The following is a 16,383-nucleotide window of genomic DNA, read 5'->3' on the forward strand; positions in this document are numbered from 1 at the left end:
TTAAATGTATGGTTTTCCCCCGTCTCTTGAGAACTCTTGTAGTAAGCCATTTATTTATTCATTTATTCATCAAGCATATTGATTTTTCTATTATGGATCTCAAACTGTGCCTCAAGCTGGAGATTCAGAGATGAATAATCATGAATTTGGGCCTCACAATTTAGCAGAAGGGAAGAGAGATACAAAAAGTAAATATAGAAAACTGTTACTGGTGTGGCAAAATAAGTGAGAAAACGTTAATCAGAGGGCAGAGCAGACCAGGCCACCTGAGGGGTTGATTACCAGCTTCACTGAGTGGGCGTTATAGTGTGCTGAACTTGAAGATGGGGCAGGTGCTTCCTGGGGGTAAAAGGTGGGGCCATCATTCAAGAAAGAGTGCAAGGTGAGAACCAAAGATATAATAAGATTATGAAAATAGTTTCTATAACTTCCGTGTAGGGTGTAGCAAAAGTGCCCAGGAAAATAAGGCTGGAGAAATCAGAGTTAGCAAGATGCTTGTGCTATGCCCCAGAATTGGAATTTATCCTATGAAAAATAAAAAGCCAAGGATGCTTGTATACTGTAGGCTTAATTTTAGAAAGATCTGCAGTGGCAGAACGTGTGTATTTATATGTGCATAAAGGAACAACCTAGCACATAGGGACCCTCCTGATTACTCCAGGAAAAGGTGCTAAGGATGCCTAAGCTAAGACAAAGTGAAGTGGTGGAGGAGGGCGAGAAATTAAGGGTGTGCACGAGAGGCAGAATTAAAGGAATTCAGCGAGCACAGAGATGTGGAGGGGTAGGTAATGGAAGTGGCACTGAACTAAAATTAAGAAGCTGAGTACTAATCTGGGATCTTGAATAAGGAGTATGTTTTCTAACCATCAGTTTCTCTTTTGTAAATGGCAAGGTAGGACTTTATTATTCTTGGAGTCTCTCAAAGTCAGTGTTTCTTTCTTAGATATCTGCATTGTATATAAATAGATTCCAGAGTTTCAGTAAGGTCTCCATAGTAATTATAGCTAATATTTTCTTTTTATCATATATAAGCATCATTGTGAATGTGGATTCAGTTGATCCTTATTATTACCCTTTAGGGCAGATGATAAAAGAATTCCCATTTTACAGATGAGGAGCTGAGGCATAGAGAGGTGAAATCATTTTTCAAATCACGTATTTTTTTTCTTCTGCATGTCTCGGTCCATTTGAGCTGCAAGAACGAAATACCAGAGACCGGGTGGCCTATAAACCGCAGAAATGTATTTCTTACAGTTCTGGAGGTTGGAAGTCTGAGATCAGGGTTCAGACTTCATGTGGTGTCCTCACATTGCAGAAGGAGTGGACTAGCTCCCAGGGGTCTCTCTTACAATAAAAGTGTTAAATCTAATCATCTTCCAAAGGGCCTAACTCTTCATACCGTCACCTTGTGCACTAGGTTTTCAACATTTGAGTTTTGGGGAAACACAAACATTCAGACCATAATACTGTTCCTCTTACTCCCTGTGTAATTCCCCTTATGAAGCACTTAGATTGTACCCAACTCCTTCCTAAGTCCATTAATAGGAATATTATTGCATATTAATTGATACTGGCTTTTGTAACTAACAAACCTCCAAATCCTACTGGTTTAACATAGCCTGCTTATTTCTTGTGCGTGTTAAACCAGTGAGTGTTGGGGGGTGGACCTCTCCTCGGAGTCACTCAGGGACACAGGCTGATGGTGGCTCTGTGGGGTCCCCTTTGGCACTGACATCTGTCTGGAAGGGGGAGGGAGAGAGTGGCTGACACAGCGGGAGGTGTTTATAGGCGTGGTCTTGAAGAAGTGTATCTCACTTATGCCCACATTCCATGAGTCCCGTGCAAGGGAAGCTGGGAAGTGTAGTCTAGTCGTGTGCCCAGGAAGGAAAAAGGAGGCTTGGTGAATAGGTTGACACTCTCTTTTCAAGCTGGGACTCAAACCCAGACCACCTGACTTCAGAGTCCTCACCCGCACTACTCTGCTGTACTCTTACCTTTTGGACTTGGTTGTTCTCATGGAATCAACAGCAATCAAACTGTTTTGTACATAAAGCAATATGAAGACGCAGGTTGACTTTATAATGAATATTACACGGTCCAGTTAAGATGAGTGACTTCACAGAGATAAGAAATATATCCAAAATACAGATTTCATAAACTCTCTTACGGGAATCTTATTAATCATAAAGGAACAGTGTGATTCTCAGTGTGTAGGAATTGGAGATGTTCTGATTCTTCACATTTTGGGGGTATAACTTGGGATTAAACAGGAAACCCACTTTTAAACTTTTGCCATTGTAAACATTTTTAAAAAATATATTGGATCATTTTACCTGCAGAGTAATTGGCCATGGCCTTAGGGTCATCTTTTGAAGTGTCCATTTCCACTATGAGGTAAATATAGAAAGTGAGGCTTGAATTGTGAACTTCCCAGATCCTACTTTGAAGGTGGAAATTTGTCTCTTGCTCTTAAAAGAAGGGGTAGAGGATACTTCTGGTTGATAATTAGCTTTTGTTAATTATAACTTTAATTTTAAGAAGAGAAATATCCCAGTCAGTACATTTTGGGGTCAAAGAACAGAGACATCATCAAATTACCTCAGGGGAAGAGGGGCTCACTGAAACCCCATCTATGGAACATGTCAGGAACTGCGGTCAGGGAAGGCAGACCCAAGGCAGCTGGCGGAAGTGCCCGCTTTCTTGTCCTTTCCCTCCGCCATGTGCTTAGCTCCCTCTTCCGCCTCCTCCGAGTCCCGTCTCTCAGCACCAGGAGGCAGAGGCTCACACAGAGCTCGTCTCCGGTCTCCTGACTCCTGATGCCAAATGACCTTTGGGCTCAGGAGTCCATTTCCATGTGGCAGTTCTGTGACTTTTCCTTCAGATCTCCCAAAAGATGGATTGGATTGCTCCACTTTTTCAGAGCAGGCCTTACAAGCAGAAGTTTCTGGACAACTGAAAAGGAGACCAGTAGTCCTGACATTTACCTCCCTCAACATCACTTCTCATGTAAGATGTGGACATAGGTGTTCCTGCCTGAGCTGAGGGGCAGTGCATCTAAAGTTCCCCCAAGCGCATCTCCTGTCCTGCCTCTTTCTCTTCACACAGACCGAGGGACGTCCTCTGGCTGAGAGTTCCCTTCTCTTGACGGAGACCGCACTGTTACTAGGATTGTTACCCTTTAGTGGCAATCTGTTTCTCCCCCAATTTTATTTTTTCCTCCATAAAACTGGAGCAGTTTTAGAAAACAAGCTTTGTAAAAATGTCACTGGCATTTGGTTAGTTCCTTCCCGATCATCCTGACTTCATAAATTATGTGAACTTTTGAAATTTCATTGAGCTTTTTAAATGGTCATTTCTTTTAATTAGATTGCTTCAGCATGAAAATCTAAAACTGTGCCCTATTTTTCCATTCTAATGAATTAAAGTGAGAAATTAGCTGTCTCTAAAAGTTTTTGTTTCAGCACATTTTTTCCCTGTTCAACGTGATTTACAGCAACCCAAATCCACTAACTAGCTTGCATTTCAGGTGCCTATTGGTGCATGCAGGTGATGCTTTATTTCTGCTTAGGTGTAATGCACACCTCTGGGGGGCTAGTCAGGCTGGATAAAACTGTTAAATAGGAGTGTATGGAGACAAACAAAATTTCAGAATCAATGAGACAAATCAGAAATCAAATAAGAACTGAAATCTAATGGAGAGGAAACCAAGTAGGAACAAATTCACAATTTGATGCTAAATTTACTCTCTTCTGTAACTTATCTCAGATTAAATTTTTTTTACATGCATCTCATGTCAACACAATTAAGTATATATAGAGAGAGACTTTTTGAAATATGAAGTTAGAACTTTCACAGAATGCAGATAACTTTCCCTAACAGCTATGTCTTCTAAATTTATTTATGTTGCATCATTTTGATATTTGTTAGTTACATGAATAAAGATAGCATTTAAGTAATGCTATACCATTGAAAAGCAGTCTCACATACATTATCTCATTTGGTCTTCATGTGGAGCCATTTTAGAGATGAACAAACCAGTGCTTTGAAAGGTGAATGGACTTACGCTTCTGCTCTCATATAGGTCACGGCAGACTCGCACGGAGGTATTTCAGTCCCAGAGCCCATGTCTTTTTGAAGCCACCACGCATTGCTTGTAGGGACAGTGCGCTGTCCTGCCCATCATCTGGAAGTGCAGTCTGTGGCATGTGCATGGAGCGCTTAGAGAAGGAATTACATGATGGTGTTTAAGATCATGGTTTCTGGAAGCAAACTGCCTACATTCTCATCTCTGGTTTTGTCTCTTACCAGCTATTTTAACCATGAGTAAGTTACTTGCCATTTCCGTGGCTCAGTTTAAACTGAGGATAAACTGGGGGTAATTGTAGCTTCCTCTTTAATGGTTGCTGTGATGATAAAATGGAATAATCCTTGCGATACGGTGAATATTCAATAGGTGTTACCAATTGCTGTTATTCCTGAAGCTGTTTCCAGAATGAATGAATTATTCATACACACAGAATGCGATATGCAGTGTTTTGTGCTCCTATTAATCAAAGACCAGTACCCACTACTCAAAATGATTCGTATACATAGTATTCTTCTGGGAACCCATTTTTCATACTTGTGTATTTATAGCTGTTTTATAGGTGATGAATAAAATGTGACCATATGAACACATGTATAAACGTACGTGTATATAATTATATATTATCATGTGTGTAAGTATGTAATTTTTTAAAATTTATGCACGCATACAAACCAAATGCTATTTAATTCAGTTTCTTCCAGAGAAGGTAAAAAGTCGTTGGAAACAAAGGTTTTGCTAATATGCCTTATAGGACTTCATGCCAAAATATTCCAGTCATAATAGCTTTGCAGAACATTTAAGAATCTTGATATATAATTTAAGAGGCAGTCACTTAAGGCCATGTTTCTGGGGAACCAACAGGCCCAGATCCTGTTGTTGAAATGAGATGTAGGGGTACTAAACCTGGAAGGCCACAGTTAGAGCTGGACAGGACCTGGCATTCCTGTTTTCATGAGAATTAAACCTTTGTGTATCTAGCGTCATTTCCCAAAAAATGTAGGCGGCAACTCTTTGTGTTTCTGCATCACATCCAGGGAGGAAAAAACAACAGAAAGGTGTGTTTTTGTTGTCTTGGTTTATCTTTTGTGACTCGGCAGTGGTGGCATGAAGAAAACTTTTAGTTTGTCCTTTTTTTCATTTAAATCTTCTCCAGGGGGCCTTGTATCATTTGAGTACGATGGTTACTGATTGTTTGTGAAGCTATTTTGTTAATTTGGAAAGCCCTAATATTTAATTAGGTTAGTTTATCATGAGCCCTGATTCTGTGTAGAGGATTCTAGTAACTGCTAGAGTTTGTTTTTTTTTTACAGTCTCATTAACCTTTTAAAGGAAAACCACAGGAATTAGTTTTACCTTCTTAAATTGCTTGTTTACCATTTATTAAACAAATACCACATACTGAGTTGTTTACATGAAAAATTAGTCTTTGTCTACAAGAATTTGGTGATCATAAAAAGTTAAGGTATATAGCAGACAAATAAGAAAACCATGTATGTGTCAATGTATGCCACGCCAAGGTGACCTAAAATTTGCTAGAAGATTCATTTCCCTGTTTTAGGGTATTTCACTTATCATATTTACTGGCATTTTTTAAAACATTAACCAGTCAATATTCTCCCTATCCCTGCCTTCAGACCCTTTGAGTGCAGGATTATCCATGCATCCATCCATCCAACCATCCATCCGTCCACCCACCCACCCACGTCTACCTATCTATCATCTATTATATTTTTAAAAGGTTAATTATTCCTCTCTCATTCCCCCACAAAAAAACTTTACAACTTTAATTTTAATAAGGAGAGCAAAAGCTAACAAGAGGTTTTTCACAAAATCCTATTTCTCACAAGGAAACTCAACCTGTGTGTATGCATTTTACTCGTAGGCAGTGAAGAGAAAGGCAGGTCAGGGCAGAAAAGCCTTGGGTCTGTGAGTTCTGCTCTTTGACGTGGCCTTTACTATTAAGCCCTTAACATTTGGTCCCATGTTCTCTGAAGGGAGACACTCCTCTCTCCTTCCCGGTGCAGCTCATTCCTCATCCTTTTCTTCGTTGTCCCCTATGGGCATCATTCCACCTCCTTGCTCCTCAAAGAAGAAAGAAGCACACTTTCCTTCATCAGAGCTCTGACACACTGAGCTCAGCCAACACAACTCTTATTGTAAAATAATTCTTTCCAATTCTTTGAGTTCTGTGAACATCTAAAGAACATTTTCTTGTTTCTAGTCACTCTGCATTGACTCAAATAAACTGGAACAATCCAGGTTTTGGGCTGTCACGCTTCACTGACTTGTCCTCTGACTTGACACGTTTGGAAGAACACGTCCTACTGCACAACCTGGGAAGCAGTGGGAAGTACTGCCGTGCAGTCGGGGTAGGGTTTTGCGGCGGGAACAGACCGCCACCGTGTTTTAGGGACCTGTAACACCTCAAGGTTTGTTTGTCCCTCGCAGGCCCATCATGGTTGGTGGGGACTCGATTCCATGCCTCTTCACCTGGGATTCAGGTTCATACAGTCCCCACTATAAAGAATGTATTTGGGGCAGGGGAGATCATAGGATTGACTAGTATATTAAAGTGTTATTTTGATTCATAAATTTGCAGCTTTGGGTTTGGCTAAGTGAACCATGATAGATCCCTAAAGCCTTAAGATTAAACGTGTGTATCGACATAAAAATGACAGTTTAGATTCGTATTTTTTGGCATGGAAGATGCCCAGGGCATTTTTTTTTTTTTTTATCAAAACGTAGGGAATAAAATCACTGGTGTCATGGAATCCCATTCATAGAAAATCAGACTTGCATTTCTACTTGTGTACAGTATGCAAGGAGAGCTATCTGGAAAAATGTTCCTCAAAACATTGAAGATGGTTAGCTCTGAGTGGTAAGGTTTCAGGGGATTTCTTACTTCCTAATTTGTACCTGTCTGAAATCTTTATTGTTTTACAATAACGTTTTACCAAAAAAAAAAAAAAAAAAAAAAAAAAGGCCATAATTGATTGCTCTGGTTTGTGGGGAGGAATCTGGTGAAAGACACATTCGCCGTTAAAGTACCCACACAGACTGACGTCCTTTGCTTTTGCTGGTAAGTTACTTTTAGCTTTCATTTCTTTGGCCAAAGCAAGTCACATCACCACATCTAAATGTAATTCATGGGGTGGAGAAGTACGATTTTTCTTGTCAGGCAGAGTAGAATTTTGGCCTTTTGATATTGGCATTGGGAGGGGGAAGCCAGATGCAGATTTTGCACCTGCTCATTTCCCCCCCCCCCCACTGTCTGATAAAATCTCCTCATAACAGAGATGGTAAAATGGCCTTGAAAGATGCTGAAATGGCACATCTTTCTCAGGGGAGATCACCTCACTGTGTATGCCTGGCTTCTGCCGTTGTGTGGAAGGGACGAGAAGAGAGCCCAGCCACCATGCAGCTCTCCCTGAAGCTGTCTCAGCTCAGTGCTCTGCCCAACAGCCTCACTGTCTGAAGGAGCCCTCATAATCTCAACTCTAATGTGACTTCCATTCAAAGACTTGCAGGACAAATCTCATCATGACTCAACATCTCTGTTTCCCTAAGTCGCTATCAGAAGTCCAAGCATCCCAAATAATCTGCCATCACACAGATGTTCACCTCCATGGTGCTGTAGTCCCACCCTCTCTGCATCTCCTGTGTCCTCTAGTTTCCGGTGTGTATCAGCCACCTCCCTGCCGGTGAGTCCTACTGCTCCTTTGCAAGAAACTGACTTTTCCTCTTTGAGATGTCTATTTCATATTCTGATTTTTCTTCTCAAACATCTCTCATATTTCATAGCAAAATGAGTCTGATACAAAACTCTGTCATTTTCTCACCACCTAATCCCCTCACACCGCCCAGACTCTATTCACCTACCCCACCTTCACTTTTGTTAAAATGGATTAAATGTCCCCATGACAACCCAGTACCAACCTCCCAGATGCCCTCAGCCTCGATTCCATTTTTCCTCTCAAGAACATTCTTTTCTAATTCCTCATTTTCTCTCCTATATTGTCAGTTTCTCTTTCTTCCAGATTATTCCAGCGAGCAAGCACTCCTTTATGGCAGCCATTAAAAAGAAGTTCCGTGACCCTTTGCTTCATTCCAGCTGTTGCTTCATTTCCTTCTTCCCTTACCGGAAAAAAGTTCCTTGAAATAAATTTTTATTATTGTCTGCACAGTTTTACATCTCATTCCCTAATAAACTTACTTTAATCATGCTCTTATTTTCATCTTGCCACTAAAATGATTTTTAGCAGGATCAATGCTAATAATAGCGAACGCAGGGTGCCTGCTCTGAGGCAGGCAGTGTTCTAAACACGTTATACATAGTAACTCATTGAATCCTCCAACCGCCCGTAGGAAGATGGTGCTATTAGTACATCCCTCTTTGAGGTAAGAAAAAGTGCTAGTCAGAGGTACTTGCTGATTTGCCCAAGGTGACACCGCTGTTAGGAGGAGCTGAGATTTGAACCCAGCTACTCTGGTTTCTGGAGGCTATGTTCTGAGCTGCTCCGTCATATTACTTTTTTAGTGGACAGTTATTTCTCTTCATTTATTAAATCTTTCAGCAGCATTTGACATAACTGATCAATGCCTCCTTCTTGAAATATTTTATTCTTGGGTTTTCCATGGCTTTATCGCATGTTCTTTTCCTCTTATCTCATGCACTGCTTCTTCTCAGTCTTTTTTGCTGTCTTCTCCTTCCGGGTTTAGCTTTTGGATGACTCTCTCCCTGCTTCACTGTTGGTAGCTTTGCCCTGGTAACTTGGTCCAGTGCAGGGCTTTAAATACCACCTATCAACCTAGATCTCTTAGGTGTGTCTGTGTCTGCAGCCCACGTCTCTTCCCTGAGCTGCATTTCACAAATGTCGCTGCCTGGTTTACATCTTTCCTTGCGTGTCTTGTAAGAGTCTCAGACTTAACACAGACAAAATGAACTGCGGTCACTCTGACCCAACCCAACTTTTGCCAAACTCCCTTTTCCCAGGGCGCCTCTATCTACCTGAACCACCAACTTCGAATTCCTCAGGACAAGTTTAGAAGTAACCCTTGATTCTTCTTTCTCTCACAGCTCACATGCAGTCCATTAGCAAAGTCAAGCCAACTCTTCACTGAAACACCCCCCGCCCGCTACTTCTTCCCAGCTCTGCCGCCGGTAGCCTACGTCCCATCCTTTATCGCCAGAACTCCTGCTCCCCCTTCCTAACCGGTCTCCCTGATCTTCTCTTGCTTTCTTCAGTCCATTCTCTAAAAAGCAGTCTGAGCAAACTTCTAATGAATGAGATGACAGCATTTCCACCCAAAGGCTTTCCCTTGCAATGAGAATAAAATCCAGTCTCCTTCCCGTGTCATCCCTGCCCAGACACCCCCATCCTGTGCCACGTTTTCCTCAGCCTCTCAGTGGATCAGCCACGCCGGTCGTCTTGCTGTCCTGGAAACACACCCCACATCTCCCCATTTTAGAACCTTGTCATTTGCTGCTCCTTCTCTTTGGAAAGCTCTTCCTTTTTTAGCTCTTCATAGTGGCCACTTCCTTCTCATCACTCAGGCCATCATTCAGGTGACTTCCTCAGAGGGGTCTTCCCTGAGACTCTCACAGAAACCTGCCTTCCTTCCCAGCCTGATTACTCCCAGTCACTTCACTGCATTTCCTCCCAGGAGCTAGAACATCTAATGCTGTCTTAATCATTAACACCTATTCATTATTTGTCTCCTCCACAGGAATATGAGCTCTTTGCGGGGAGAGTCTGTGTCCTCCTTATGCGTTGTTGCATCCCCAGTACTCAAAGCCGTATCTCATATGTAGTATTGACTCAGTTAAAATGCGACTGAGTGCGGTTCAGTGTAGAAAGCAGGATATTGACTTGTATATTACATAAAGCTTTCAGTAAATTAAAGCAAACTGAATCATCCTTAGCTAAGAAAATATTTTCTGGAGCCAAAGAGTGTAGGAACAGTCTGGCTCTCAGGTTGTTAGCTTTTGTAGAGGTAGCCTGGTGTTGGAATCAAAAACAGAATTCTCCATGTGTACCTATCGTGGCAGAAAAATCTTTGCGACATTGGAAATGGTATCTGCTTCTTGAAAGTTCTTTTGAGGATTTTGTTCACAACTGTATGTCATATCTAAGTTTCTTGGTCTCACATGAGGGGTGAGGTGGACACTATATGTGGTTTGTTCTCTAAGACAAATCCAAGCTATCTAACTTGAGTCACTGCCCAGTGGTTCCTCATCTCTAAGGAGAAGATTAATATAAATGCATGATGTACTGATCTCACTTACAAAATGGGTCTCAGTATGTTTATTACATGAAACAACTTCAAATCTCCTACTTTTCTATTTGTCTGTTTTTTTAAAGCATCAATCACATGCTTTAAAATTTCTGAAAGCATAGTGTTTCAACACGTTTTTGATTTTAAGCCGTTTTTATTTTTAGCAGATGAAATTTCTGCTTTATCATTTCACAGTAGTGTTAATAGTTTAAAGTAGAAATGCTGAGGCAAACCCCCCCCCCAAAAAAACAAAAAACAATGAAGGCAAACTCGAACCCTATCATAATGTGATAAGTGGGGTCCAAAAATTTCAATCGCCCAAAAATACTTCAGTAGCCTTACTGTGAGGTTAACAAAATGGGTGAGGGAGCCTCACTGCTTAGTGGACTGGGTTTTCCACGCGAGGTATAAATCCATCCAAGTTCTGGTTGTGGTTGTTGCCATTTGGTGGCCATTGTCCCCTCAGGCGAAACTGAAGGGAGAGATTTGTGGGTCTTGAGACTGAATGGGATTTTCAGGAAAATGGCAGCAATTTCAGAAATCATCCAGTTTGTTCATTTCCAGGGAAGAATCCTGAGGAGGTGGATTCCCCCTTCTGCCTCCTTGTTCCTGAAAAGCAGTTCCCTGCCTGGCCCTTCCATTCAGCCCTAGAAGAAGAATATAACCTTTATCAACCCCGCCCACTTTAAGTTTCGTCTCAGCCCCAGAACAGAGCACTTTGTCCAGTGGGTTATCTTATTTTGATAAAAATGTTGAACAAAAAGATGTTTGAAAAAAAAGTCATATGCAAATAAGTATGTTTTTGATGGTACCACGTATTGCCTCTATATTTTAGACTCTTCCAACAGCTCATTCTAATCTAATCACTAATTGTTCCTGCTTCACCAAGCATTTACTGATGGAAATGGTTCTACCACATTTAGAAAAGAAATCAAATCTGCATTGTGGAGTCAGCATCATTGTATTTCTAGTTTCATGCATGGTGGCTCCCTTATAGAGCTATGTTTAATGTGCCTCTAATTAAAAAAAAGGGGGGGGGGTCTCCACAGCTTTCTCAGCATTGTCTCATTTTTTGTTTTTGTCCATGCAGCTCACCATGTTAAAACAGGCACTTGCGAGGTGGTGGCACTCCACAGATGCTGTAATAAGAACAAGATAGAAGAACGGTCACAAACAGTCAAGTGCTCCTGCTTCCCCGGCCAGGTGGCAGGCACCACACGAGCTGCTCCATCGTGTGTGGATGGTGAGGCTTCTTCCGTCGCTCGTCGTGCTACTGTAGCTGGGGCTGCTCAGAACTGGAAGCCCACTGTCAGGCTGATGACTGGGCTCAGTCCTGGGCGACCACACCATAAATCATGTGGTACATACGAGGACATCTGGGGAGAATACTGGAATCTAAAATATGCTGGAAGGAGTTTAAGATCTTAAGCAATATGCAGCTTTGTGGCAAAAAGCATTATAAAGAGGTTGCAACCAGTCCATGCGCTTCTTACTTTGATACCATGAAATACTGATTTGCCTGTGGAGAGCGAGTGTCTGTGTGTAAACTATATTGGCAAAGGAAAGATGAAGATAGATGATTAAATAATATGGGTACCTAAACCCATGCATGGTTCCTAACGATGAAAAAATAAATACCATACATATTAGTGAGTGTTTAGTTATGGCTAGAACTCACCTGAAATATTGTTATAGAGACTCATAAAAAACATTCTTTATTGGAGGATGCACCTAATTACAATCGGCTATAAATATTTATGCAAGGCTATATAATTGATGTTATCATAAATAAATAATAATTTAAGTGCTTACATTAGCCTGGTGCGTTCCTTGTGATGATGGTTACTGCCCACGGTTGAAAAAAAATTACGTTAACTCCAACACCTTCCTGATTTTAGCCTACTGGTGGAAAATATTACATTGATTCTAAAATATTGATTCCAAACTGATCGTGGACTCATTTCCTTACATGTTTGTGTAAATCAGTACGTGCATACATCCACATAGTTTCTTTCCATTACCTTAGTTTTCATGAAGCTTATATGTTTGCATGAAGAAATTCTTCAAAAATGTGCCCATCATTAACAGTACTGTATTATACACTTAACATGCGATCTACCTTCTTAAAATGTTGTGTTCTTTCCATAAAAAAATTTTAAAAAAATGTTTTTAGTCAGAAAATCTAGATTTATTCCCTTTGGACCAAAAAAAAAAAAGAAGCATGCTTTAAAACCTAATCTACCCACTGGTGGGAAAAACAGGTGGCTTTTGTTCCTCTTTAAATGTGCTCCCATAGCATTAACAATGCCAAAAAGAAAATAAAGAAAATACTGAATTGATTTTCCCGTCTCTCAAAGCTTCAATAGTGGAACAGAAATGGTGGTGCCATATGCAACCGTGTCTTGAGGGAGAGGAATGCAAAGTCCTGCCAGATCGGAAAGGATGGAGCTGCTCCTCGGGGAATAAAGTGAAAACAACAAGGGTAAGTGCACAGCCACCTCGGGAAGGTGGGAAAGCAGAAGTCCTCTGAATTCACAGCGCTGGGAGCTTGTGCGATGACGTCTTTAAGTGGTGGTTGTAGGACGAGAGAGCATTGCTTCCATAGTACATTTGTTCCCATTTTCTCCTTAATTCTTTTTTTTCCATAGCACATTTTAATTTCATTCAGAATAACATCTTCTGTAGATTGCCATCAACTGTCATGTTATCTAACACACAGTTTGTTCGTTCACGGGGTACTCACAGTAAGGTGCATCCCCCCAAGGGCTGGGAAGGTGACCCTAATCCCTCATTATTCAGCTGCATAGTAATCTGAATACATTCTAAAAAGAGGAGATTTATATATGAGTCAATAAACACTTCCCAACTAAGATTCTTTCATTTTTGTCAAAGTAATTATTTTGATCCCCCTGATTTCTGGATCAATAAATAGTTTTCTAATGGTCAAGACTATAATCATCATCATGAGTTACCAAGAGGAGTTTTCACATCTCAGGGTCAATATGAAAGAAATGCTGTGCAGACAGTGATGCACTTAGCTTGCAATGAGTGGTTTCTCGGGGAGAGGAGAGAAGTGGAAAATAGTTAGCTGTATTCTTTGATTTTTCTAATTACCTCAGTGGATATTTCTGGACTGGAAGAATTTAAATTCTTTGTGGAATCAGCAAATGCAAGTTCTGTCTTATTTTGCTTTTTGCTCCGAGGGGAAAGCTGACTATTGATTAGAATTGGATAATTAAGGACTAGAACAGAATAATGTTTTGTAAAAAGTAACATAAAACTAGGGATGGGTTAATTTACAATATTGTTTAGCAATGGCAGTTTTTAAAAAATTTGTCGGGACATATTCAAGAGGATTATTTTAAAATCCCATCAGATATATAATGTTGAGTAATACCTTTAGTCTACTGACTAGTCAGACATACACAGAAATAAGCAAGTTTATCATAAATAATAACTTTATATTTTGTCAAATTTTTCATGACTCTTAACTTGTCGGTTAAATGCTCACACACCTTTCCAAAACCCATGGAGGGCATGATCAGTTAATGAGAAGAATTGTTTTATTCAGTTAGCACATGATACAATCCATATTGATTTGTTAAAACCATTCTGGCAATGTGAAATTTCCATATAAGCCATTTATAGCATGAAAAATTTTTTTTACTAACACTATTAATCCTTAATTTAAAATAGCATGCATAGAAATTCCTGAAGATTTAAGATTCTGAAAGTTTTAAAAAATAGTGAGCTATGTCTAAATTCTGCCTTTAATATGTCAGTAGACACGAAGAAGCTAACGTTTATTAGATACTTAAAACATATGCCATATACTGAATAATGTGTTTCATGTGAATTAGCTCATTTCATCCTCTTAATAGCCCAGTGAAGAAGGTACTATTATTATCTCCTTTTTACAGCTGAGTAAACCAAAACTTCAAAGTGTTAAGTGACTTCTCAAGGTCATAGAGCTCATTAATGGGAAGTTAGGGTTCAAACCATACGTTTTCATTCCTGAACCTACTCTCTTAACCTGTAGTTTATACTAGGTCATTTAACTTATTCTTAAGTAATAGTGATGAAAGTTTTTCTATAATTCTGTTCATATGAGGTAGAACTTTATCACTATTTCTAACTGGATCACTGAAATGAAAAGGTCCAAGATCATGTGATCTAAATTCTCGTAATAAATTCTTTCAGAAGTGTTGCTTCGCTCCCTGTTGGGCTGTATTCTCAATAGTCCAGACTTAAAATTGATGACTTAGCTTCAAAAATTCCTCATAATGTGGTGAAACTAGACGGATGAGAACTCATGAGCAGAGATGACCACATCTAGGTCCTCTGGTTTGTTTCCATTGTAAGGTGTTACCCCACATACAGTGGACCGCCCTTTCTATTTTTCCTTCATCTCTCTTTCCCCAGAGAACACCTGTTAATGAAAGACCTCTTTGAAGAGATAGTAGAGAGGTTTCATGCGTAAGTAGGTATTTGTATGAAATTATTTTTAAGATTCCTCCCAACCCTGAGAGTCTATGATTCTCATTTAAAAAGGAAAAATCATTATGTGTAAGAGAAGACAGGAGGGCTTGAGAGAAGGAGCTTCTTGAGCACAATCAAAGCAAATTATTATTATTTTTTTTTCCTTCACAAGAAAAAAGACTGCTCGTGAAAATGAAGCTACTTAGATATTTTCAACCAAAGGATCACCATGCCATTTCAACTGGCTAGGCAAAATGATATTCAATTATGAATGTTAGTTTGGCTCACAAAGTCCAGTTTGGGTGAATTTCCCTGAGGCCCCAAAGAAGCAAAGTTTCCAGCGTCATCAGGTTATTATTGTTCCTCCATCTCCATGGAGATAGTCCCAAAAGTATAGGCGATAAGAAAAATTCTTGAAATTGTTCTGGCACATTACTTTGCCCACAGTGGAAGTGTCGGAAAGAGGTAGTTTTTGCCACATATAAACAGCAGCAATATTATTGAGAAGAAATTGGATCGTTATTTTAATCATTGGTGTTACTGTCCACTTGCCAGGCTGTAGTAAGGCGGCCATGGCTGTAGTGAGCCAGGAAGCCAGGGAAGCCCTGATTTGGCAGGTCCTCGCCACAAAGGGGGAAGTCTAGAAGTTCATCAGGAATAGGTTACCAAGTAACTGAAGAGCTGCTCTCAGCCAAAAGCCATTTGGGTTTCTTATGCGGGATATGTTGGTCTTGTGGGATTATCACTGCAAGCAAAATGGCTTGAGAAATGATTAAAATTTGCAATAATGGACACCCTCCCTCATAATTGCTCATATCCAATCTGGAGTGCTTTGGTAGACTGAACGTTAGGAAAAAAGCAGTCAGCCAAAAACAGCAATGAGGCTTGTTTGGCCTTGGCAGAGATGCACGATACTTTCCAGAACTGACTACAGATCAGGGGCTGGGTGAATTCCTCATTTAAGACTAATTTGGAATTTATATTGTACTTCCCATAAATGCTAATTATATCCTCCTTCTGTCTTTGTACTAGATTCAGGAAGCTTATTGTTCTAACCCATTTTCTAGTTGTCCTAACAAGGGGAAAAGGCAAAGAACAGACAGCCTTTTTGGAACATCAGTATTTTGCATACATGCTCTTCAAAACCCCAAACATTTAATCTGGAGAGAAAGGAGGATGCAAACCTTTGTTTCCTGAACTCAAGTTTTCACCTTAAAGGTGAAAACTTATGAGTGGATCTGACATCTGTAACCATCCACTGTATTACCTTAAAGAACTCCAAAGTCACAAAGAAAGAAAGGAAAGGTCGTGAAAGCCTTTTGGTTTCAAACTCACTTTCAAAGATAAATAATAAAGAACTTTTCAAAGAGTCTTAATAAAAGAATAGTCTTGCCAGTGTGGAAGAGCACATAATTATGTGCTAATTATATGATATGAAAGACGCAGAGGGGAAAGGTGCTGTAGGAACTTGTAAGACTTGAGGAAAAAAATCTTTGATAACATCGTTGGCATCCTCAGGAAAAAAAGGACTGTGATTCTCA

General features: G+C 40.1%; 1 protein-coding gene across 1 annotated transcript in view; it reads left to right on the forward strand.

Annotated features, from left to right (window-relative positions):
* TAFA2 (TAFA chemokine like family member 2) overlaps positions 1-16,383 on the forward strand; it is a 439,465-nt gene that overhangs the window by 391,205 nt on the left and 31,877 nt on the right. The window contains exons 6-7 of the mRNA XM_031462350.2: positions 11,454-11,606; positions 12,721-12,845. Of these exons, the coding sequence (XP_031318210.1) occupies positions 11,454-11,606; positions 12,721-12,845 (278 nt within the window). The remainder of the gene's footprint in view (positions 1-11,453; positions 11,607-12,720; positions 12,846-16,383) is intronic.

Source organism: Camelus dromedarius, chromosome 11 (assembly GCF_036321535.1).
Source record: "Camelus dromedarius isolate mCamDro1 chromosome 11, mCamDro1.pat, whole genome shotgun sequence".
In the NCBI taxonomy this organism is placed as follows: Eukaryota; Metazoa; Chordata; class Mammalia; order Artiodactyla; family Camelidae; genus Camelus; species Camelus dromedarius.